Raw genomic sequence first — 24,658 nt, 5'->3', positions numbered from 1 at the left:
CTACCATAGCCTCCTAAGTTCAAAGGAAATATTTTTCTTCCCTTCATCCTAGGAAATGCCCCCGAAATTTTCGTCCCAGAGTTCATACGAAGCGGTTTGAGGACCTTACTCTCGCCCAAAATTACATAAAATAAGAGCATTTACTTAATTGTGTTTGATAATGACCGACAAAAGAATTGACCATTCTGCCCGAAAGAGGCAATTATAGAGCTCTATGTTCAAAATTGATGAGTGACGATACAATAAAAAATTTTGCGATAAAGAGCAGATTTGTGCATAATTAGTAATTACCATGTACAACCCATTTTTTCTCTGAAAATTCTAATGTATATCGTGCGGCTTGAGTACCGGCCTAAAGTACGTGAATACTCTCAAATCCCATTGGTTGCGTTGACTCAAATGGATAGGGTGTAGGGATAAACAAAATCACATATCGAAAAAGCAAGTAGTCTTCATAAGATGTCATCTTATCTGCAAAGGGATAGAAAGAAAGGCTTTTACAACTATGCAACCCAACTTGTTTCATTAACAGACTATAGATAAAAAATAGTTATGGGCTACGTGATCATTTCGTTGTACGAGTCACCTTTTCAATTAGTAATTTAATTGTCTCTTTTTTAGCTCTAAGCGTAAGAAATTATATCATGAAACTTTAGAGGTTGCTTCCTTTTTTCATTCGAAATAATTGATATGCCGAAAATCCGAACACCCAAATTATCAAGAAATACTTATTGTGGTTGAGAAGTACAAATGAGGATTCCCACGGGCCTCAACAAAATTTGATAGGTTTACTAAGATGCTGAAATTTTCACTCAACTTTTATTATTCCAAAATAACGTAAGTACGAAGTTGATAAAATTATACATGCAGAGCCTAAGATTTAATCTGGACAATAAACAAAAACTCAGAAGTAGATTGAAAAATTACAGGTGTTTGAAGCAAATTGAAAAATTTTGCAAAAAAAAAAAAAAAAAAAGAAAAGACAAAACAGAAGTAGATTTAAAAATTACCGCTATTTGAAGTAGATCAGTCGAAAGAAACCATTAAAACACATCTCTATACCCACCTCGAAAAGAGCATCGAGATTGCTTTTCATAATATCATTCTGTTCCTATGTTCCTAACAATAATTATGGCTAAACAATTTGAACTTTTTTTTTATCAAAAAAAGCAAAGGGCAGATAACTTCACCTTCAAAAACAAAGGAAACCCTGAAGTTACTTTACATAGGATCTTTTATAAGATTTTGTTGGATTGTTGCAAATGTTTGAAAAAGATTAACTCATTACATAAATCCTAATACTCATCTTCGCACGAAAATTGGATTTCGGCCTAGTACTAAATGTGAAATTAGTATAATAAAATTATTGGATGATGACGTGATTTAATGTTCAAATATTCTAATGGTTTTGATTTGTGCTTCTATAGATATTTTATTGGATTGCTGCAGGTCTCCTCTCTTTTTGTCTGCGGGCCGTACACTCGCTTGACCTAAAAATGACAAAAACGCAAGAAAAACCTTAAAATAACATCAAAGCATCTATATAAATTATGTGTAAGGCAAGTTTACAACTTCCGTACGATGATATGGATATTGATACCGACGCAATGTATAAATAAATATAATGATTGTTTGCTGCATCATGTAATTAAGAAAATTCATGTGTTATGGAATCACCAAAATCGTCGAGAATTAGAAAATTCCTAAAGAGTGGGATGTAGAATCCTGTAAAACTAGGACTTCTAGAGAATGAAATTGTTTTTTGGGCGGTTTAGAGAATAAAAGGAAGATAGTTGAGATCGCGAAAACAAGATCAAATTTGGACCTCCTCAGAAGGCAATCTTAACGTGGCTGATTTTCTCTTTTTTGCCCCGCTTTTGCAGTCAGTTTACTAAGGCGACAAAGTGAGTGATGTCTAATTACGATGATGACCGACAAAAAAAGAAAAAAGAAAAAGAGGATGAATTGTGACAGTAATCTCTTCGAAATGTTTGGATCATATGAAAAACTAAAAACCTTGATCACTAGCATTCAAGCTTAGTAACTACTAAGTACCATGCTGAGCCTAAATAAGTATATCCTAATAGCTTCTATACGCTTCTTTCTGCAAAACATGCCCGCCATTGCCATCAAAAGCTTGATTGCAGTTTCGGGGCTGTACCTCTGGCAGCCACAATTTGTCACTCCAGCGGCAATTCGAGTTCGAAACAAGCTGACGGATATCAGAATGATTCGCAGAAACATATGGAAAAATTAGCAGCCAGTCGAAGCAGATCAGCGGAAAGAGATCGTTAAAACACATTTCTCGGTACCCACATCCAAGAGAGTTTCGAGCTTGCCTTTCACAAGGAAGAATTCTTGCCTCATTTGCTCCACACACTTGAGGTACCTGCAACAAAATTAATCTCTTCCCTCATGATCTCCGGGTTTCATAAGCCTATTCTGTTCCCATGTTCCTAACGCTATTTATGGCTAAGCAATTTGATATTTGTTTCCTTTTCAGGAAAAGAAAATGGCGGTTAACTTCTCATTCACAAGCAAAAGATCTGGGGAGAAAAACTCACCCAGGAATGTTTTTCTCCTGACAGGAGCTGCGGAGGTTGCGGAAGGCTACGCAGGTGTTCTTAAGTTTCGGCAATCCTATGCTGTCAACCAAAAAAGTCAACGACTTTCTCATCAACCGTGGCACAAACCCTTTTGTCTCTACGATCAAAAGCTTAAAAATTTCATCTTTTCAAATGAAATGCCACTCTTAGGGAAGGCACTTAAAGAGAGTGACATTCTTCCAGGAAAAAGGCTTTCTTTAGAAAGAATAAGTGAATAAAATTTGACCCATTTAAAGAAAGAAGGAAGCTTTATCTGTACCTACGACTGCCGCCCTCTAGCCGGGCAACATGAACGTCTACCCTTTTGAAGTCCACATTTTGCTGAACTCTATATTGGGGAGAGAGAGAGAGGTTAATGAACTTTTCACAGAATGAAACAGACTGATAAAAAAAACCCAGGAATGCTGAAGAAATGATGAAGAGCATCAAGGAACGGATCGAAAAAGGCGAAAGAAAATAACTAAGATGGCTGGTGTGTTTTTACAAGTCACTGGAGAGATCATGGAGCAGCTTCTCAGAATCAGTCAAGAAAAGAGTGACCACTTCCACTACAAAACCTGGGTTGCTCTCATCTTCAAGTTCCTGAAGCTGTAAGTACTGAGAATCCAGGATTCCCTACTCTCCCACCCAGAAGGCAAAAGAACAAAACAAGCACATTACAAAGGGAAAGAAGAACATCGAACTTTACATGAATTTTGTGTGATTGTTACCTCTCTGAGCAGGGAGTTCCTGTAATCAGCCATCCTCCTCTGCATTTGCGGCAGACCAACATCCATGCTCTGCTCTGTTGTTTCTCGCCCTCCAAACCAACACGCACTCCCCGCAGAACAACACAAGGAAGACCACTCTGTCTTTAAGCCGATAAGCTGTGGCTTTAAATAAAGAAGCAGAGGAGAACTTTGCAGATCCTGAGGAACAACGGTTCAATTGGAGGCCATAAATGCTAAAGATACCTTGAAAGGGATATTCAGGGTCACGAAAAAAGTTTAAATCGTAAACAAGACTTTAAATTAAGTAGATAAGAACATTTTTCTAAAGGGGATCAAAAGGAATTTTCTCGAATTTGTCCGCGATGACCGCTTTCTAATTCTTTTAATTTTCTAGGAGATTAGATAAAACAAGAGCGGTTACTTGTTTTGAAAAATGCCGAGTCCAATATCTTTAAGCAACCCTTGGGAAAATGCCATAATTTAGCCATAAGATGTCATCTAAATTTGCAAAGGGGTACAAAGAAATGCTTTTATAACTATGCAACCCATTGTTTCGTGTGAGAGTGTATAGGTTAAAAAAATTATATACAATTACGGGCTATGTGATTCTTTCTTTATACAAGTCCCTTTTTCAATCAATGATTGGCTCAGTCCATTGTCACTTATTCGTTCTAGCTGTAATAAATTATATTATGAAACCTTGGGGTCGCTCCTTTTATCACTCGAAATAATAAATCCAAGTTGTGAAGAAATGTACTTATTGTGGCTGAAAAGTATACATAGGGAGTCGGTATGACTTTAATATATTCAAGAGGTTTACGAATGCCAAAGTCATGTTATTTGATATAGGATTCATGTGATCGGATAATAACTTATAGATAGATCCGATATCTCTACTAAATGACGTTAAAAATTTTCACCCAAGTCGCATGAAATACCATTCCATAGTGACGTAATTTCATAGTTGCTAACATTACACATGTTCAGCCTAAGAACAACAATTATAGTAGCTTCTGTATGCTTCTTCTCTTCTTCTTCAAAACATGCCCACTATTACCATCAAAACCTTCGTTGCACCTTGGGGATCGACCCACCTGCAGCCACAATTTGATTCTCCAGCTGCAATTCAAGTTCAAAACAAACCGACGAATATCAATGTCAGAACGATACGTAGGGGCAGATTGAAAAATCACCAGTCTGGGAAGCAGACGAAACAAATCATTCAAAACAATGTATCCATACCCACCTCGAAAAGAGTTTCGAGCTCGTTCTTCACAAGGAGGAATTCTTCTTTCAGTTGTTGCAGGCATCTCAGGCACCTGCAACAAAAATTTCATCTCTTTCCTCATGATCTTGAGGTTTCATAAGCCCATTCTGTTTCTAATATCTACGGCTAAACAAGTTCCCATTTTATGACCAGAAAAAAGAAAAAAACAAGTTGATATTCGTTATCGGAAAAAGTAAAGGCAGAAATACTTCACATTCGTGAATAAGAGATTTCAGCCAAAACTCACTCAATATGGTTTCTCGCCCGACAGAAGTCTCGGAAGGCTATGCAGGCATTCGTAACTCTCTTTGCTCCTATGCTGTCAACCAAAGTCATGAACTTTCTCGTCAACAATTGCACATACCTTTACGTCTCTGCAATCCAAAGATTAAAAGTTGCACCTTTTAAAATGGAATGCCACTCTTAGGAAAAGCGATCGACGAAAGCGACATTCTTCATGGGAAAGCTTTATTTGAATTAAAAAGAATGAATAAAAGTTGACTCATGCATTTGGAGAAAGGACCAAAGTTTAGCAACACCTGGAACTGCTGCCCTTCAATTGGTGAATATGAGCATCCACCCTTTTGAAGTCCACATTTTGCTGAGCTCTACATTAGAGAGAGAGAGAGAGAGAGAGAGAGAGAAAAAAAGAGAGATCAATGAACTTCTCACAGGATGAAGCAAACTTGAAAAAAAAAAAAAAAAGGAGTGCTGAAGAGATGTTGAAGAGAGCTTCAAGAAACAGAACGAAAAAAAGGAGAAAAAACAAATTGACGGTCGGTGCGTTTACAAATCACTAAAGAGATCACGGAGCAGCTTCTCAGAATTAGTGAAGAAAAGAGCCACAGTCTCCAGTAGAAAATCTGGGTTGCTCTCATCTTGCAGTTGCTGAAGCTCCAAGAACATAGAATCCAGTATCCCCTGCTCTCATCCAAATGGCCAAAAAAGTTTTAAAAAAAAATTCACATTACGAAGCTGAAAACAGAACATCCACGGATCATTCTAAGGCAAGAGCAGAGAGAAAGGGACAGGACCACTAAAGACTTTGCATGAATTTTGTGAGATTCTTACCTCTCTCCACAGGGCGTCCCTGCAATCAACCCACCTCCTCTGCAATTGCCGCAGACGCGCATCCATGCTCTGCTCTGCTCCCTTGTTTCTCACCCTCCAAACAGACACGAACTCAAACAGAACAAAAACAAGACAGACCACTTTGTCTTCAGCCAATAAGTTGGTGGCTTTAAATAGGGAAGAATCATACTGATAGTCCCTAAGTGGTTTCTCTCTTGTTTTCATTTTTTTTTTTTGCTGCAATGAATAAACTGTTACTTTGAAAAAGAAATTTTAGCCATGGGATTTTTAATTTGTCAAATGTAATCTTTGCACTATTCCTACAGGTTCAATGGAGCCATTTTTTACCACAAAAAAAAAAAATGGAGTCGCTGAAATTTTTCAATTTATTCAACGTAGTCTCTCAACTTCCATAACAAAGACAAATAAATCCTCGGTGCCTTTCCCAGTCTTTATAATTGCCCTATTGCCCAGATTATAAAAGATCTTCTCATTTTGATCTATTTCGTAGATAAAAAGCAATGTGATATCTTTTTAACTGCCGTTTTACTTTTCTGGTCCAATAATTTCATTTAAGAACATCTTAATTTATGATCTCTATAATAGTAAAATTAGCCTCATTTAGAATTGCACTGAGTTTTTAATCCTACGATTTATCTTCCTAATTTATAGATCTAGTTAAATTTAATTAAGAAAGCCCAAAGCACCAAAGATGGAAAATTCTATATATCCAAAAAATTAGGGACAAGATTATTTTCATAATGTTATTATGAACACATAAATTGATATCCTTTTTAATGAAAGCACTTAATCTTACATTAACAGAAATATTTACCCGGTATAACTCAAAATAAGGTTCTAGTTTAACTCTTATAGAGATTATAAGGTAAAATATACTAAAATGGAACTACAGTAATATTTGTGAAGACCAAAAAGGTAAAGAGGTAATAAAAAGGATAAGGATGTCTTCTTGTTGATTTACGAAATGAATTGAAATGAAAAGATTTTTAAATTTTTGAAAAGAGTGTAATTATGAAAATTTTCCAATAAAAACTAATTGACTGATCTGACTTTGTTATGCTAAAGAAACCTTGAAAGCGGTCTGATGAATTTACATTGCATGGGCCAAACGTGCAAACTTCGCTTGGATTGCTGCCTGGCTCCTCTCTTTTTTCTGTTGTCTTTAAATGAGGGTCGACTTAAAAATGACAAAAAAAACATAAATAAAAAACCTTAGAATAACACCAAAACACACACATATACATATATGTGTGTGTGTGTAATTTCCAAAAGAAAGTTTACAACTTCCCCTAAGGAGAATAATTTTTTAGTCCATTATGTATGAAGAAAATTTATGTCTTCTGAAAATGACAAAATCTTCAAGGAATAGGAAATTCCTATAAAGGAGAATAAAAGAGATTGTAATTTAGGGAGTTTATAGACAATATAATTTTTTTCGGCCGGTATAGAAAATAGAATTTAGAGGGAGAGGGGAGGGCTTTGTTGCGAGGGTCATAAAGGGAGATAGTTGGTATCACGGCAAAATTTCATTCATGGCAAGATTTTTTTAAGTGGAGAAGAACCTTTTTTTTTAAGGGGTCGAATAGAATTTCTTGAGAGAAATTCATTGATGAAAATTATATTCTAATTCTGTTAAGCTCAAATAGAATTAGATAAACAAGGGCGTGCACTTGTTTTAGAAAAGGGGAAAGAAAGTAGCTCGATGTTCGTTGACAAAGAAAGGAGCACAGAAAAGCGAGTGATGTCCAATTACGATAGTAACCATTGAAGACATTGAATTACTCTACTCAAAAGAGGTAATAAAATGTAATAGTACAGTCGAAATTGATGAGCTACAATGCCAGCACACACACACACACACACACACACACACACACACACACAATATATATATATATTATGGAGAGCAGAGATATGCATAATTATTGTGTACATCCCGTTTTATTTTATTTTTTCTGAAAAAATTGCAATGAATATCGAGAGATTTGAGTACTAGCCAACTCTTTGAGTGACACAATTACCTCTTGAATCCCATATATGCTCAGTTTTTTAATGTGAAGTTAATTAAATAACCACTCTAAAATAGTCATCACCCAAACATTCGTTTTGGAATTGGGCAACCCAACTTGCTTTATTGACTATATAGCTAAGAAAAAATTTATGTAGTTATAGGTAACTTAAATTTTTGTTTATACAAGCCACCTTTTTAATCATTGATTAGCATAGTCAGTCGTCACTTGCTAGCAAAGTTTACTTTTAGCTGCATTAAATAACCAAGTCGTCAAGGAACGCATTTATTGTGGGCGGGGAGGGGTACAAATGAGGCTCGACACTGCTTCAATGAATTTGAGTAGTTTATGAATGCCAAAGCCATGTTATGATTGTTATCTATCATAGGACTCTTATGATTTACCAACTTTGGGTTGTTTGGATCCTTTTCAAACTGAAGAAAGAAAACAAAAATTCTATTTTCACACATATCTGATGATTGACAATATAACGAGGCTATTTTTTTAAATTTTCCTTTTGAGTAACTATTAGTTTTAACCGAAAGAATATCCTAAAAGTGAGTTCCATATTCAAACTCAAATGGGATATAAAATCTCAATATTCAAGAAATTATGGTAATTGTCACTTTGAAATATATTGTGAAATCACGGGAGTCAATCCCTTTATTACTTTGACATAGTGGATGTGACACTTCACATACATTAACGGAGATTAGTCACGCCGAAATTGCAAATGCTCAAGTAGGGGTTGTTTCGACTTCAATGAATTTGAGAGGCTTCCGAATGCCAAAGTAATGTTATCTAACATGGGATTCATACGATTTGCATACATTGATGATGCTGAAAATTTCTCTCAAGCTTTATTAAATACCATTTCCAAAGTGAAATAAGGCTGAGCCCCTTTCAAACCGAAAATATGTCAACTCATATGGGGAAAAATTAAATACCTTGTAAGGTCGTTCATTAGCGTTAAAGCTTATTAGTTGCAAACACTACCCATGCTGAGCCTAAGAAGTATCATAGTAGCTTCTAAATGCTTCTTCTTCTTCAAAACATGCCGACAATTGCCATCAATGGCTTGGATTGATTGGTTGCATCCTGTGGATCGACCCACCAGCAGCCACAACTTGTTTCTCCAGCTGCAATTTCAAGTTTGAAACAGGCTTAATGGATATCAGAAAGATTCGCAAAGGTAGATCGAAAAATCACCGTCTTTGAAGTAGATCGGTTGAAAGAGATCACCAAAAGAAAATTTGTCTATACCGACCTCGAAAAGAGCTTTGAGCTTGCCTTTCACAAGGACGAATTCTTGTTTCATTTGTTGCAGATATCTCTGGCACCTGTAGTAACAGATTTAAGCTCTTTCGTCGTGATCTTAAGATTTCATAAGATCATTCTGTTCCTATGCTTCTCACAGCGTCTACGGCTAAACAGTTTGACATGTTTTATCTGAAAAAAAAGGCTGATAACTTCACAATCACAAACAGAAGATATCGGCAAGAACTCACCCGCGGACGTTTTTCTCCTGACAGAAGTTTTGGAAGACTATGCAGGCACTCTTGACTCTCGGAGCTCCTATGCTGTCAACCAAAGCCATCCACTTTGTCATTAACACACATACCTTACGGTCTCTACTATCCAAAGCTTAGAACGTTGTCTTTTCAAATGAAATGCCACTCCTAGGAAAAACAATTAAGTGACATCCTTTCCAGAAAAAGCATTTTTTTTAATATTCAGCCAAATGAATGACACTGGACTCATTCCCTTGAAGAAAGGAGGGGACTTTATCGGTACCTGCAGCTGCTGCCCATCAACTTGTGTGCTTGAGCATGTGCCCTTTTGAAGTCCACATTTTGCTGAGTTCTATATTTCAGAGACAGAGATTAATGAGCTTTTCACAGGATAAGCAGGCAAAAATATCCCAGGAATGCTGAAGAGGTAATGAAGAGAAGATCATCAGGAAGCGGAGCGAATAGGGGGAAAGATAAACAAGATGGTTGGTGCATTTACAGATCTCTGGAGAGATCATCGAGAAGCTTCTCAGCATCAGTGAGGAAAAGAGACACCACTTCCACTACAAAACCTGGGTTGCTCTCATCTTGCAGTTCATGAAGCTCCAAGTACTGAGAATCCAGAATCTCCTGCTCTCACCCCAAAAAGGCCAAGTAGAAGCACATCACAAAGCATAAAAATTGACAGAATCTACACGAATTTGTGGGGTTCGTACCTCGTTGAACAGGGCGTTCATGTAATCAGCCAACCTCCCCTGCATTTGCATCAGACCCGCATCCATGCTCTGATCTGTTGCAGAGAAAAGTTTTTCCAGAACCTGCGGAGGAACAGCTCGAGTGGAGGCTATAAATGCTGAAGAAACCCTCTGAAGTTAGTTTTACATGGCATATTTCGCAAAATTTCGTGGGATAGTCCCAACTGTTTTAAAAGATTAACTTGTTGCGATAAATTCTAATACTCCTATTCACGCGTAATGCGAATTTGGACTCAGTACTAAACATGGATAAATTTGTGATTTAATAAGTAGATATTGAAATAGTTTTGATTCGTGCTTTTATTCTCGTTTTGGGGTGACTGCTGCGGGTCTCCTCTCCTTTTGTCTGCGGGCCACACCCTCGCTTGACCTAAAAATGACAAAAAAAAAAACACACACACACACACACACACAAAGAAAAACCTTAAAATAAACATCAGGGCATCCATACATTGGTAGATATATTATCTGTCCCAAAGAGAGTTTAAAACATCCGTACAATGATATGGATATTGCTACAAACGCGTTGTCTAGAAAAGAGTATAGTGATCGTTCGCTATATTACGTATGAAGAGAATTCATATCTTATGAACTCGTTAAATCTTCAAGAATTAGGAAATTCCTATGAAGGAGCACTCCAGAAATTGTAGAACGAGGGACTTGCAGAGAATGGACGAAATTGACGGGTCATAATGCCATCAAGGTTTTTCACTAGAGGGTAGAGATGTGCATAAGTTCGCCGCCCAACCCTTTTTTCTTTGAAAATTCTGATGTATAGTGTGCGGTTTGAGTACCAGGTAGCCCTTTGTGTGATGCCATACCTCTCAGATTACATATTTAGCCAGACATTGCTTGTGAAGTGATGCTCAAGTGAAAACCTAATCGGAAGTAGTTATCATCCAAATAACTCATTTTGAGATTGGCCGTGTCGATTAAATGGATTGGGGGTAGGGATAAATAAAATCACATATCGAAGGGGCCAAAAGTCCTTGGACGACATGATTTCATATTGTCGATTCAGGTCCATGATGATGGAGCGATTTAACTTGGAACAACAGAACCCAAGTTAGTAGTATAGTCAATTGTCATCTAATCTGCAAAATGATGACAAGAAATGCTTATACAACTATGCAACCTAACTTGTTTCGTTAAAAGAGTAATAAAAAAAAATTTATATGAAACTATAGGCTACGTAAATTTTTCTTGATACATGCCACCTTTTCAACACGTTAGTAGTATAGTTAATTGTCATTTGTTAGCAAAGTTCATTAAATTATATCATGAAACCCCTGGGTCGCTCTCCATATCACTCGAAATAAGCGAACGTGACAGTTTATGTGCATTTACGGAGGTTGATCAGGCCGAAAAGGGCAAACACCCAGATATGTACTTATTGCGGGCACGGCTTCGATGAATTTCAGAGGATTACGAATGCCAAAGTCATGTTATCTCGCAGAGGATTCATACGATCTACAAACTTCGGTGAAACTGAAATTTCCACTTCAAGCTTTATTCGATACCATTTCTGAAGTGACGTACTCTCTTCATGCTGTTTGGATCTTATCAAAAACTAGTGACCTTTTAAGCTCGATTACTAGCATTCAAGCTTAGTAGTTGCTGACATTACACGTTCTAGTAACACATGCTGAGTTGCTGAGCATAAGTAAAAGTATCGTTGCCATCAAAGGCGTGATCGCGGTATCGCCCCACCAGCAGCCAAAATCTGTTGCTCCAGCTGCGAGCTTTTCGCGTTCGAAGCAAGCCAACGGGTATCAGAATCATCCACAAAAGTAGATTCAAAGATTATTAGTCCAGGTTGAAGTAGATAAGTGGAAAGAGATCATCGAAACGAAATTCCACTGTACTCACATCGAGAAGAGTTTCGAGCTTGCTTCTCACAAGGAAGAATTCTTGTCTCATTTGTTCCAGACATCTCATGTACCTGCAACAAAACCAATCTCTTTCCTCGTGATCTTGAGGTTCCGTGAGCCCACTCTGTCCCCATGTTTCTAACACTACTTATGGCTAAACGATTTGATGTTCTGTTTTGATCAGAAGAAGAAAAAGGCAGATCACTTCACATTCCACAAACAAAAGAGTCAGGGAACAACTCACACACGAATGGTTGTCTCCCGGTACAAGTTGTGGGAGTTGCGGAAGGCAATGCAGGCATCCCTAAGTCTCGGTGTTCCTACGCTGTCGACCAAAAATTATTGACATTCTCATCAACCATTGCACATACCTTCATGTCTCAAAGCTTAAAAATTTCGACTTGTCAAATAAGATGCCACCGCTCAGGAAAAGCAATTCAAGAAAGCGACGTTCTTCCAGAAAAAGCTTTCTTCGGAAAAGATTAGATGAAAAAATTTGACACATTCATTTGATGGAAGAAGGAAACTTCGTCCATACCTGCGACTTTGGCCCTCTATCCGGTCGACATGAACGTCCACCCGTCGGAAGTCCACATTTCGCTGAGTTCTATATTGTGGAGAGAGAGAGAGAGAGATCAGTGAACTTTTCGTCGAATGATGCAAACTGGAAAAACCAAGGAATGCTGAAGAGATAATGGAGAGAGCATCAAGAAACGGAGCAAAGGAGGAGGACACAGTAAGATGGTTGGTGTGGTTACAGCTCTCTGTGAAGATCATTGGATTTATTTTTTTTTTTATTTTTTTTTTTTTTTATTTTTTTTTTTTTATAATTTTTTTTTTTTTTTTTTTTTATTTTTTTATTTTTTTTTTTTTCCTTTTTTTTTTTTTTTTTTTTTTCTTGAGTAATGTGGGTGTTCTATTTGCAGCTGCTCAGCATCAGTCAAGAAAAGAGACACCACTTCCGCTACAAAATGTGGATTGCTCTCATCTTGCAGCTCATGAAGCTCCAAGTACTGAGAATCCAGAAACCCCTGCTCTCTCCCAAAAAGGCAGACAAACAAGCACGTTATAAAAGCATCCAAAATTAATCTTAAACATTTTGACGATTTGCGATTCTTACTCTCTCTCAGTAGGGAGTTCCTGTAATCAGCCCACCTCCTCTGCATTTGCGCCAGACGCACGTCCATGCTCCGTTCTGTTGTTTCTTGCCCACAAACAAACAAAGAACTCACACAGAACGGAGCAGACAGACAATTTGTCGCCTTACATAGGAAAAAATCATGCTAACAGTCCATAAACTTTGCCTCAATATATAATATCAATTTGACTTTTAGTTTGTTTATTATGATCCTTTGTACCATCCAAAAATATATTCAATATGGTATCTAAACTTTCAATTTATCAGTTTAATTCCTCAATTTATTTCTCGTTTGATATATATACTTCACAAGCGTTAGGAGGCACTCGTTTTCATGATTACGCTATTGACCAGATTTTAGAATATCTTTTTTTATTTCAACCCATTGCCTAAAGTAATAGAAATAGTCTCATTTAGAATTGTACTGGGCTGTTGATCCTGATATTTAAATCTCCTAATTTACATATATAGCTAAACTTAATAAAGAAAAAGAAAAGCACAAAGGTTGAAAAATTAATAAGTAAACAATTATAGACAACATTGTATTAATATAAGTAGTGTTATCCAAATACAAATTGACATTGTTTTTAAACATCTTTATGAAAGAACTTATTCTTAGCAGAAACAACAACCCGATATGACTTTAAACAAGATCCCACTTTTACTGTAGTATAAATCACTTAAATGGACTATGGTAATGCTTGCAAAGACCAAATAATAAAATGATAACAAAAGAAGATAGCATATTTCTTGTTGAGGAAGGGGATAGTTGGAATCGCCAAAAAAAAATAAAAATTAAATTACGGCAGCACTTTTAACTAAGCAGTTTAAGAACTTTTCTAAAAGGGGTCAAATGGAATTTCTTAAGAGAAATTCATTGGAGAAATCTCAACTTCTTAAGAGGAGTTGAGAGCGTTTTTACATCACATATCGAACGGATTGTATGACATGAGTCGAAGTTGGCGAGTCAAGTCCACGTTAATTGATCCGTTAAACTTGCAACTACGAGTCCAATATCTTTATGGAACCCTCAGGAAAATGTCATTAATTTTCCATGAGATATTATCTAAACTGCAAAATGACCAAGAGAAACGCTTTTATAACCATGCAAACCGACTTGTTTCATTAATAAATTATACCTAAAAAGACTCCATATAGTTATAGCCTACATAATTCTTTGTGGACAATTGCCCAAAAAGTCCTAAACCTTTTCCACTTTTTCTAATTCAGTCCTCACCCTTTTGGATTTGTACCAATTCAATCATTCCGACCAAAATTGACCGAAAATCACCGATGTGGTACAAACGGGACAAACGTGCCAATTTTTAATTATCATTTAATAATTTTCAATTTATGTATTATTTTCTATCTGTTTTTTTTTTAGTTCCCTTCTTCCTCCTCCGGCTCGTCACCGAATCGGCTACGGGGGAGGCCAACGAGGCCCTGTCGCCCGGGCGACCTCCTTAGATCTAGCAAGGGCGAATTTCCCATCCCTTGGCGAGGCCCGATTCGCCACCCCTTGGTGAGGCCGAGCTCGCCCTCACCAGTTCTCCCCACTGGCCGGTTCAACAACTAGCTAGAGGAGGGAGAAGGGAAGGAAAAAAAAGAGATAAAAATGAAAAATTAATAAAGAGATAAATAAAAAAACATTAGATTATCATTAAAAATTGCCACATTAGCACTAATCATGCCACTTCAGCGATTTCCGGCCAAAAAGACTAAATTGGCACAATGTTAAAGGTTTAGGACTAAATTTGCAAACTTAAAAGATTTAGGACTAAATTGGCAAAAGTGCAAAAGGTTTAGAATTTTTTTTTTCCACTTATTCTCTTCTTCTTTTTTTTTTTTTGGTTGAAATAATCCCCATTTTTTTTTTTTACAAGCCACCTTTTCAACCATTGATTAGCATAGTTAGTTGTTACATTTTAGCAATGTTTCACTTCTAGTTGCATTAAATTATGTCGTGAAACATGGAGGGTAACTCCCTTTATTACTCGAAACCCATGGACGTGACAGTTTACATCCATTTAGAGGGATTAGTCATGCAGAAAATACAAACACCCAAGTTGTCAAGAAATGCACTTGTTGGGGCTGAGAAGTACGAATGGGGATTGGCATGGCTTCAATGAATTTGAGTAGTTTATGAATGGCAAAGCCATGTTATTTATCATAGGACTCATATGATTCTCCAACTTTAGGCTGTTTGGCCCCTTTTTAAACTGAAGAAAGAAAAGCAAGAGCTATTTTCACACATATCTGATGATTGAAAATATATAATGAGGCTATTTTTTAAATTTCATTTTCAGTTACTATTAGTTTTAACCGGAAGAAGATCCTAAAGTTGAGTTCCAGATTCAAACTCGAAATGGGATCTAAAATCTCAATATTCAAGAAATTATGTTAGTCATCACTTGTTAACAAAGTTTACTTGTAGTTGCATTAAAATATATTGTGAAATCACGGGAGTCAATCCCTTTATTGTTTTGACATATTGGATGTGACACTTTACATATCGTTAACGGAGATTAGTCATGCCGAAAATGCAAACGCTCAAATGGGGTTGTCACGACGTCAATGAATTTGAAGCTTCATCCATTCACTTTTTAAACATGTTGACTTCCGATCATGCAACTGGTGCTTCGTAAGGAGGGGGAAAATATATCATGCGCCTGGCTTGGCCTAAAAATGACCAAAAGTACTCTTTTGGAATCAGGTTATTCAAAGGTCAGGAGCTCAATCAAAACAAGCTACACTTGCCTCTCTTAAAATTTTTCTACTTTCCTCCCTCCTGCAGCTTCCCCTAGAGTAGAAGTTGAGTTCTTATTAAGGAAAATCTAAGATATCTTCCCAAAAAGAGAAAATGCTGCTTGCTTTAAATCACTTCCTTCCTGGCTGGCTATTCCTTTGTTATAAGATATGATAGAGCCAATCACTAAGTAGGGTATGCTATTTTGAATGGAATACTTACGGATTTCAAAATCAAGCTATGGACGACGTGCTAGACCGAGAGAGGAACTGACTTTGAATACAGAATAGCCGGAGTATGGTTGGAAGGGGCTGCTGCCAAGGAGGGAAGGCATTAAATTACGATAGGACTTTAAATTAAGTAGATAAGAACATTTTCTAATGGGTTCGTATGGAACATCTTAAATTTGCAGGCGAATCCGCTTATTAGTTCTTCTAATTTCCAGTAGGTTAGATAAAAACAAGAGCGCTTGCTTGTTTTGCAAAAAAGGGAAAGAAATTAGCCAAGTGTTGGTTAAAGTAGAATGGGGTGCAGAAAAGTGGGTGATGTCCAGTTTTTATCGTGTCCGACAAAAAAGTTTTAAGTATTCTACTTGAAAGAGGCAATTAATAGAATTTTATGGTCAAAATTGATGAATGGGACGCCACAAAATTTTTTCAATAAAGAGCAGGGATGTGCATAATTAGGCTACCATTTTCCTATGAAAATTCTAATCTGTGTCGTAGGGTTTGAGGACTAGCCAGAATTATGCGTGATACTATAGCTCTCAAATCCCATAACTCTTCAGACATTGCTTGTGAAATAGACATGATTCAAATAATACTTGTGGGTTGGTCGCTTGACTGAAATGGATAGGGATAAGGGATAAGCAGAATCACATATCGAAAAGGCAAAAAGTCGTTGGTTGACAAGAGTCCACATTAGCGAGTGAGGCCATGTTGACTAACTACTAAACTGGGAACTGCGGAGTCCAATCTCTTTATCCAATCCTTGGGAAAATGTCAATTTTGCCAAACATGTCATCCATTGTGCAAAATGATAGGAGGAAATGTTGTCATAACTATGCAACCCAACTTGTTTCATTAATAGGTTATAGCTAAAAAAAACTTCATACAAGTCACCTTTTCAATGAGCAATTAGCATAGTTAATTGTCACTTTAGCAAAGGTTACTTCTAAGCATAATAATTTATATTATGAAACCTCAGGGTTGCTCCCTTTTTCAAGGGAAAAATGACCAAAAATATCCTAAACATTTTGCATTTGGGTACCACTTCGATCAATCCGGCCAATTTTGACTAAAAAAATCGTATACACGGACATCAGCTGTCCTACATGGCATTACCGGCCTTGACCTTGATTTTTTTAGATATTTTTTTTTTAATGTTTTCTTTTTTCTTTCCTTCTCTTTACTTTTTTTTTAGCTAAGGGCCAGACAAGGTCGCTGGCACTAGGCAAGGGTGCTGCCGCCCTAGCCCTGCCACACCCACACCCACAAACACCCCCTCCCAAAAAAAAAAAAAGTAAAGAGAAGGAAAAGAAAATAAAAAAATCACAAACAAAATTAAGTAAATTAAAAATTGTTATTAAACAAAGTCTACGCTAGCATCGACCGATGTCCACATGAACAATTTCGGCCTGGCTTGATGGATTGAATTTGCATAAATGTAAAAGGTTTAGAACTAAATTGGCAAAAATGAAATGTTTAGGATTGAATTAGCATAATTGTGATAGGTTTAGGATTTTATTCGGGTAATTATTCCCCCCCCCTCTCTTTTTAGTTGAAATAATTGGTCATGCCGAAAATGCAATCGCTCAAATTATCAAGAAATGTACTCATTGTGGCTGAGAAGTACAAATGGGGGTCCTCATGTCATGTCTTCAATAAAATTTGAGAGGCTTAGTGATGTCGAACCATATGATCTCCATCTTTTGATGATGCTTTTCACTCACGTTTTGTTAAGTACCATTTCCAAAGTGACGTACGAACGTAGTTGCTAAAATTACACATGCAGAGTCTAAGAACTATCATAGTAGCTTCTAAACAACTTGATTTATTTATTTTTTGGAAAATCAAATTCTTGCAGACATCTCAGGCACCGGCTACAGAATTAATCTCTTTGTTTCATAAGATCATTCTGTTCCTATGCTCCTAACAATATTTATGGCTAAACTATTTGATTTTTGCTTATCTGAAAAAGAAAAGGCAGATAACTTCACATTCACAATCAAAAGATAACATAAAAACAGATTAATTTTGCTTAAACAGGATCTTTTGAAATATCTTGTGGCATCTTTGCAATTATTTTAAAAAGACTAATTCGTTATTTAAATCTTAATACTCATCTTCATGTGTAAACCAAATTTTGGCCAAGTACTAAACGTGGATATATGTAATAATTAAAAAATTGGATGATGACATGATTTGAATGTATAGATATTATAAGAGTTTCAATTTGTGCTTTTATTGTTTTTTGGATCGCTGTAGGTCTCCCTCTCTTTTTGTCTGCAGGGCCGCACACTCGCTTGACCTAAAAAATGACGAAAACACGAAGGAAAACCTTAACATAACATCAAAGTATCTATACATATTTAAACACACTGAGTGTTCCAAAGAAAGTTTACAACCTCCGTACAATGACCTGGATATTGACACAAACGCAATGTATAGAAAAGTATAATGATTACTCAGCGTATTATGTATTGAAGAAAATTCATGTCTTATGAAATCACTAAATCTTCGAGAATGTAGGAGGATATAAGTCATTTTAAATTGAGGGACCTATAGAAAATGAAATTGTTTCTTGGCCGGTTTAGAGATTAGAATTTAGAGTGAGAAGGATGGGGGAGATAGTTGAGATTGAGGAAAGAGTTGAAATTAGGATAAGGCTGTTAACTTAGTAGATTAGAACTTCGTGGAGCCCCCAGAAGTAATCTTAAAGTTGATGATTTCTCCTCTTTTGCAATTAGTTTACTACGGCGACAGTGAATCAAATTATCACTTTATTAATCCCTTTTTCAACTTTAGGGGCCCGCGTACTAATTCTTTTGATTTCTACTAGACTAGATAAGGAAGAAGCAGCACAGAAAAGTGAGTGATGTCCAATTATGTCAATGACCGACAAGAGAAAACGAATTGTACAACTCGATTTTTCTTTAAAAATTCGAATTTATATCATATACTAACTCACACTTTGTTTGATTCTATAGCTTTCAAATTGCATATCTGATGAGACATTGCTTGTGAAGAACCTTCTCTGAAATAGTCATCGTGTAAATATTCGTTTTGGGTAGTCTGTGTTGGTCAAATGGATAGGGAATAGGGATAAAAAAGAATCGCGTATCGAATAGGCAAAAACTTTAGGGATGACATGAGTCCATATTGACGAGTTGGATCCATTTCGATTGAGCCATTAAACTTGAAACATTTGAAATGCAATATCTTTATGCAATCCTTCCGAAAATGTCATCATTCCGTCAGATGTAATCTAATCTGCAAAATGATTAAAAGAAAAGCTTTTATAACAGTGCAATCCAATTTGTTTCATTAAGAGAGTACGGCTAAAAATATTTATAGGTACTCATAGGCTGCGTGATTTGTTTTTTTTTTCCTCTTTATAGAAGCCACGTTTTCAATCAACGATTAGCATAGTCAATTGTCATTTTTGGCAAAATTTAGTGGCAGTTTACGTGCATATAGGGGATTGGTCATGCCGAAAATGCAAACGTAGTACTTATTGTGGCCGAGAAGAACAAATGGGGTCGGCATGACTTCAATAAATTTGAGAGATTTTGCGAATGCCAAAGTCATGTTTTCCGACATAGGATTTATACGATCAGCAAACTTCGCTGAAAATTTTTGCTCAAGCTTTATTAGACATCATTTCGAAAGTGACCTAATTCCTTCAAATTGTTTGGACCATATGAAAAACTAAAAACTTACTAAGCTTGATCACAAGCATTCAAGCTTAGTAATTTCACATGCTGAGCCTAAGTATAGTAGCTTCTGTACGCTTCTTCCTCTTTTATGTTCTTCAAAGCATTGCCCTATCATTGCCTTCAAAAGCTTGATTGCAGTTTTGGGACCTTCCCGCCAGCAGCCACGATTTGTCGCTCCAGCTGCAATTCACAGCTCGAAAAAAGGCCGACGAATATCAGAATGATTCACAGGAATACATGGAAAATTTACCAGTCGCCGAAGTAGATCAGCGGAAAGAGATCATTAAAACGAATTTCGCTGTACCCACGTCGAGAAGAGTCTCGAGCTTGCTTTTCACGAGGAAGAATTCTTGTCTCATTTGCTCCAGACATCTCAGGTACCTGCAACGAAATCAATCTCTTTCCTCGTGATCTAGAGGTTTCACAAGCGTATGGCTAAGCAATTTGATGTATATTTTCTTCAATTTAAAAGAAAAGGCAGATAACTTCACATTCAGGAACAAAATAGTTGGTGAAAAACTCACCCGGGAATATTTTTCTCCTGACAGGAGCTGCGGAGGTTGCGGAAGGCTATGCAGGTGTTCTTCAGTTTCGGCAATCCTATGCTGTCAACCAAAAAAGTCAACGCCTTTCTCATCAACCATTGCACAAACCCTTTTGTCTCTACAATCCAAAGCTTAAAAATTTCACCTTTTCAAATGAAATGCCACTCTTAGGGAAAGCAATTAAAGAAAGTGACATTCTTCCAGGAAAAAAAAAATCTTTCTTTAGAAAGAACAAGTGGATCGAATTCGACACATACATTCGGAGAAAGAAGGCAAACTTTATCTGTACCTACGGCTGCCGCCCTCTAGCCGGTCAACATGAACGTCTACCATTTTGAAGTCCACATTTTGCTGAACTCTATATTGGATGGGGGGAGAGAGAGAGGTTAATGTACTTTTCACAGAATGAAGCAAACTGGAAAAACCCAGCAATGCTGAAGAGATGATGAAGAGCATCAAGGAACGGAGCGAAAAAGGAGAGAAAAAATAAAAGAATAAGCAAGATGGTTGGTGTGCTTTTACAAATCACTGGAGAGATCATGGAGCAGCTTCTCAGAATCAGTCAAGAAAAGAGTCAGCACTTCCACCACAAACCCTGGGTTGCTCTCGTCTTCAAGTTCCTGAAGCTCTAAGTACTGAGAATCCAGAATTCCCTACTCCCTCACCCGGAAGGCCAAAAAACAAGCACGTTACAAGCAAGAAAAGAACATTGACGGGCCCAGAGTTTACATGAATTATGTGTGATTGTTACCTCTCTGAACAGGGAAACCCTGTAATCAGCCAACCTCCTCTGCATTTGCGGCAGACCGACATCCATGCTCTGTTCTGCTCTGTTGTTTCTCACCCTCCAAACTAACACGGCAATCCCACGGAACAACACAAGGCAGACCCACTTTGTCTTTAAGCCAATAAGCTGTGGCTTTAAATGACGAAACAGAGAAAAACTTTGCAGATACTGTTCAAAGTGAGGCCACAAAATCTAAAGATACCTTGAAAGCGATTTGACGACTCTAATTGAACGGGCCAAGATGCGAACTTTTACTTGGTTTTGCGGATGAGGTTGGTTTATACAGGACCTGAAGCTCTTAATGATGCCTTTTGGATTCGTGCTTTTACTGAAGGGAGATATTCAGGATCACGAAAAAAGTTTGAAGTACGATAAGATTTTAAATTAAGTAGATAACGACTTTTTCTAAAAGGGGATCTAATGGAATTTTTCTTGAATTCGTCCGCGGTAACCGCTTACTAATTCTTTTAATTCTCTTGTAGATTAGATAAAACAAGAGCGCTTACTTGTTTTGAAAAATGCTGAGTCCAATATCTTTATGCAGCCCTTGGGAAAATGCCATAATTTTTCCATAAGATGTCATCTAAATTTGCAAAGGGGTACAAAGAAATGCTTTTATAACTATGCAACCCAACTTGTTTCATAAGAGGGAGTCTAGCGCTCTCTCTCTCTCTCTCTCTAAAGGAAGAATCATATAGCCCATAACTATAGATAGATATAAAGGGAAATAAAAGATTGACTTCGGATTCTGAAAAGAATGAATAGCAGCCCTTCTTGCTAATTCTATTCAATAGGAGCGGAGTCATGAACAATAAAAGCCACTTCCTTATTTACATTTACGCTATTTATTGACGGCTTTCTTATCCTCAAGTCACTTTTTCAATCAATAATTTGCTCAGTTAATTGTCATTTGTTCCGCAAAGTTCACTTCTAGCCGTAATAAACTGTATCGTGAAATCTTGGGGGTCGCTCCTTTTATCACTCGTAATAATTGGACATGACAAAACAATAATTAAATCCAAGTTGTGAAGAAAAGTGCTCATTGTGGTTGAAAAGTACAAATGGAAGTTGATATGGCTTTAATAAATTTGAGTGGTTTAGGAAATGCCAAAGTCATGTTATATGATATGGGATTCTTATGATCTGTACAGTTCAATGAACGCAGAGTAATTTTCATCCAAGTTTTATTGAATAGTAAATACCATTTCCATATTGACGTAATTTCATAGTTGCTCAGCCTATGTACTATTATAGTAGCTTCTGTATGCTGCTTCTTTTTCTTCAAAACATGTCCAATTGCCCACTATCACCATCAAAAGCTTCGTTGCACCCTGGGGATCGACCCACCAGCGGCCACAAGTTGATTCTCCAGCTGCAATTCAGGTTCGAAACAAGCCGACGATTATCAGAATGATTCATAGAAGTAGGTTGAAAACTCACCGGTCTGCGAAGTAGTTGAGAGAAATCATTCAAAAGAATTCATCTATACCCACCTCGAAGAGAGTTTCGAGCTTGCTCTTCACAAGGAGGAGTTCTTCTTTCAGTTGTTGCAGACATCGCAGGCACCTGCGACAAAAATTTCATCTCTTTCCTCACGATCTTGAGGTTTCATAAGCCCATTCTATCCCTAATATTGATGGCTAAACAATCTGATTTCTTTATCGGGAAAACGAAAGGCGGAGTACTGCACATTCGCGAATAAGAGATTCCTGCGAAAACTCACTCAGTAAGGTTTCTCGCCCGACAGAAGTCTCGGAAGGCTATGCAGGCGTTCGTTACTCTCTTTGCTCCTATGCTGTCAACCACAGTCATGAACTTTCTTATCAATCATTGCACATACCTTTATGTCTCTGCAATCCAAGGCTAAGAATTCCACCTCTTCAACAGGAAAGCCACACTTAGGAAAAGCGATCAAAGAAAGCGACATTCTTTATTAAAACCTTTTTTTGGTAAAGAAACAAATGAACAAAAGTTGACTCGTGTTTTGAAGAAAGGAGGAAATTTATCAACACCTGGAACTGCTGCCCTTCAATTGGTGAATACGAGCATCCACCCTTCTGAAGCCCACATTTTGCTGAGCTCTACATTAGAGAGAGAGAGAGAGATCAATGAACTTCTCAGAGGATGAAGCAAACTTAACAAAAAAAACCAGGAGTGCTGAAGAGATGTTGAAGAGAGCATCAAGAAACAGAACGAAAAAAAGGAGAAAAAACAAATTGACGGTCGGTGTGTTCACAGTTCGCTGTAGAGATCACGGATCAGGTTCTCAGAATTAGTGAAGAAAAGAGCCACCGTCTCCACTATAAAATCTGGGTTGCGCTCATCTTGCAGTTCCTGAAGCTCCATGAACATATCATCCAGTATCCCCTGCTCTCATCCAAGTGGCCAAAAAAGGAGAAAAAAATTGCACATTACAAAGCCGAAAACAGAATATCGACGGGTCAACCTAATGCAAGAGCAGAGAGAAAGAGACAGAACCACTCAAGACTTTGCATGAACTTTGTGTGGTCCTTACCTCTCTAAACAGGGAGTTCCTGCAATCAGTCCACCTCCTCTGCATTTGCCTCAGACGCGGATCCATGCTCTGCTCTGCTCTGTTGTTTCTCACCCTCCAAACAAACACGAACTCAAACAGAACGAAACCAGACAGACCCCTTTGTCTGCAGCCTACAAGTTGGCAGCTTTAAATAGGGGAGGATCATACTAATTGTCCCCGAGTGCAATATCATTTGTTCAATAAAATCTTTGCACAATTCCTATATGGTCAATCATGTCGTTGAACCTTTTTGAATTTATTCAATGTTAGTATCTCAACTTTCCATAACAAAGTCAAATAAATCCTCGATACCATTCACCAATCTTTATAATTACACTATTGTCTGGATTTTAAACTATCTGTTCATTTTTTCGACCAAAAAAAAAAAAATTATCTGTTCATTTCTATCTATTTCGTAAATAAAAAATATATATATAATATCTTTATAATTACCGTTTTGCTTGTGGGTCTGATAGTTTCATTCAAGAATGTCTTAATTTGTGATCTCTATAATAGTAAAGTTAGCCTCATCCAGAATAGCATTGAGTTGATAAATCTACTATTTGTTTTCCTAATTTACGGATTTGTTAAATTTAATTAAGAAAGCACAAAACACCAAAGCTCGGAAATTTCATATGTCTAAAATATTAGGAATGATTGATATCATTTTTAATAAATTAGGAACAAGATTTATCTTATCATGGACATGATTATGAACAAATAAATGGATATCATTTTTAACGATGCACTTAATCTCAAAATAACACAAATATGGACCTGATAAAACTCAAAGTAAGGTTCTACTTTAACTATTATAGAGTTTATAAGCTAAGATATGCTAAAATGGAACTATCCTAATATTTGCAAAGACCAAAAAGGTAAACACGTTTTTTTTTTTTTTTTTTGGTTGATTCAGGAAATCGACCGAAATGAAAAGATTTTTAGAATTTAAGCAATAGTGTAATTGTGAAAACTTGCCAATAATACTGATAAGAATGATTTGGCTTTGTCATGTGAGAGTTGGTGGATAAAATCAAATAAATTAAAAGTTCATCGACTAGATCGAAAATTTAGGAGTAGTTCGGGAATTGAATCGAACGAACTAAAAATTCAAGGATGACAATGCGCATCCGGCCAGAAGTTTAAAG

General features: G+C 36.9%; 5 protein-coding genes and 2 long non-coding RNA genes across 17 annotated transcripts in view; 2 read left to right on the top strand and 5 right to left on the bottom strand.

Moving 5' to 3' along the window:
- The window catches only part of LOC115728661 (disease resistance protein RUN1-like), a 1,102,447-nt gene that overhangs the window by 192,246 nt on the left and 885,543 nt on the right, over nt 1–24,658 (top strand). The gene's annotated exons all lie outside the window — the stretch shown is intronic.
- Nucleotides 1–24,658, bottom strand: part of LOC125313790 — a 483,189-nt gene that overhangs the window by 118,352 nt on the left and 340,179 nt on the right. The gene's annotated exons all lie outside the window — the stretch shown is intronic.
- On the top strand, nt 4,025–22,269 carry LOC125313791. Its single transcript, XR_007197404.1, has 3 exons — nt 4,025–4,172; nt 5,290–5,291; nt 22,204–22,269. It is a non-coding gene; the product is annotated as an uncharacterized LOC125313791 (long non-coding RNA).
- On the bottom strand, nt 4,258–5,805 carry LOC115732114 (histidine-containing phosphotransfer protein 1-like). Of its 2 annotated transcripts, none has more exons than XM_030662776.2 (6): nt 5,655–5,805; nt 5,374–5,504; nt 5,123–5,191; nt 4,831–4,902; nt 4,563–4,635; nt 4,258–4,435 (listed from the first exon to the last, which is right to left on the bottom strand). In XM_030662776.2, the coding sequence occupies exons 1-6, from the start codon at nt 5,718–5,720 to the stop codon at nt 4,376–4,378; spliced, it is 471 nt and encodes a 156-aa protein (XP_030518636.1). In that variant the 5' UTR covers nt 5,721–5,805; the 3' UTR covers nt 4,258–4,375. The 2 variants fall into 2 exon arrangements, with proteins under 2 accessions (XP_030518636.1, XP_030518638.1); XM_030662778.2 differs by having other exon boundaries at nt 5,374–5,471.
- Nucleotides 8,477–9,986, bottom strand: LOC125313761 (histidine-containing phosphotransfer protein 1-like). The gene is made up of 6 exons (XM_048273826.1): nt 9,912–9,986; nt 9,695–9,825; nt 9,479–9,547; nt 9,193–9,264; nt 8,952–9,024; nt 8,477–8,823 (listed from the first exon to the last, which is right to left on the bottom strand). Exons 1-6 carry the CDS (start codon nt 9,975–9,977, stop codon nt 8,755–8,757), a joined length of 480 nt encoding a protein of 159 aa, XP_048129783.1. The 5' UTR covers nt 9,978–9,986; the 3' UTR covers nt 8,477–8,754.
- LOC115731044 (histidine-containing phosphotransfer protein 1-like) lies at nt 19,608–21,648 on the bottom strand. Its single transcript, XM_030661657.2, has 6 exons — nt 20,939–21,648; nt 20,710–20,840; nt 20,477–20,545; nt 20,167–20,247; nt 19,951–20,023; nt 19,608–19,822 (listed from the first exon to the last, which is right to left on the bottom strand). Exons 1-6 carry the CDS (start codon nt 21,002–21,004, stop codon nt 19,763–19,765), a joined length of 480 nt encoding a protein of 159 aa, XP_030517517.2. The 5' UTR covers nt 21,005–21,648; the 3' UTR covers nt 19,608–19,762.
- On the bottom strand, nt 22,078–23,642 carry LOC115731037 (histidine-containing phosphotransfer protein 1-like). The gene is made up of 6 exons (XM_030661652.2): nt 23,490–23,642; nt 23,211–23,341; nt 22,987–23,055; nt 22,698–22,769; nt 22,468–22,540; nt 22,078–22,346 (listed from the first exon to the last, which is right to left on the bottom strand). The coding sequence occupies exons 1-6, from the start codon at nt 23,553–23,555 to the stop codon at nt 22,287–22,289; spliced, it is 471 nt and encodes a 156-aa protein (XP_030517512.1). The 5' UTR covers nt 23,556–23,642; the 3' UTR covers nt 22,078–22,286.

The sequence above is a fragment of the Rhodamnia argentea genome, chromosome 1, assembly GCF_020921035.1.
Source record: "Rhodamnia argentea isolate NSW1041297 chromosome 1, ASM2092103v1, whole genome shotgun sequence".
Classification (NCBI taxonomy): Eukaryota; Viridiplantae; Streptophyta; class Magnoliopsida; order Myrtales; family Myrtaceae; genus Rhodamnia; species Rhodamnia argentea.
This window is presented reverse-complemented; position numbering and strand designations above follow the sequence as displayed.

What these genes read in the sequence shown, in the direction of transcription:
- LOC115731037 (XM_030661652.2), bottom strand. Translation starts at nt 23,555, where the DNA reads ATGGATCCGCGTCTGAGGCAAATGCAGAGGAGGTGGACTGATTGCAGG. An exon ending in GGAACTCCCTGTTTAGAGAG is followed by an intron (nt 23,342 to 23,489) that starts GTAAGGACCACA and finishes GGATGAGAGCAG; the next exon opens with GGGATACTGGATGATATGTT. An exon ending in CGTGATCTCTACAGCGAACT is followed by an intron (nt 23,056 to 23,210) that starts GTGAACACACCG and finishes TCTCTAATGTAG; the next exon opens with AGCTCAGCAAAATGTGGGCT.
- LOC125313761 (XM_048273826.1), bottom strand. Translation starts at nt 9,977, where the DNA reads ATGGATGCGGGTCTGATGCAAATGCAGGGGAGGTTGGCTGATTACATG. An exon ending in GATGATCTCTCCAGAGATCT is followed by an intron (nt 9,548 to 9,694) that starts GTAAATGCACCA and finishes TCTGAAATATAG; the next exon opens with AACTCAGCAAAATGTGGACT. An exon ending in CAGGAGAAAAACGTCCGCGG is followed by an intron (nt 9,025 to 9,192) that starts GTGAGTTCTTGC and finishes CTGTTACTACAG; the next exon opens with GTGCCAGAGATATCTGCAAC.
- LOC115731044 (XM_030661657.2), bottom strand. Translation starts at nt 21,004, where the DNA reads ATGGATGTCGGTCTGCCGCAAATGCAGAGGAGGTTGGCTGATTACAGG. An exon ending in CATGATCTCTCCAGTGATTT is followed by an intron (nt 20,546 to 20,709) that starts GTAAAAGCACAC and finishes CATCCAATATAG; the next exon opens with AGTTCAGCAAAATGTGGACT. An exon ending in CTAGAGGGCGGCAGCCGTAG is followed by an intron (nt 20,248 to 20,476) that starts GTACAGATAAAG and finishes TTTGGTTGACAG; the next exon opens with CATAGGATTGCCGAAACTGA.
- LOC115732114 (XM_030662776.2), bottom strand. Translation starts at nt 5,720, where the DNA reads ATGGATGCGCGTCTGCGGCAATTGCAGAGGAGGTGGGTTGATTGCAGG. An exon ending in CGTGATCTCTTTAGTGATTT is followed by an intron (nt 5,192 to 5,373) that starts GTAAACGCACCG and finishes TCTCTAATGTAG; the next exon opens with AGCTCAGCAAAATGTGGACT. An exon ending in AGCTCGAAACTCTTTTCGAG is followed by an intron (nt 4,436 to 4,562) that starts GTGGGTATGGAT and finishes CTTGAATTGCAG; the next exon opens with CTGGAGAATCAAATTGTGGC.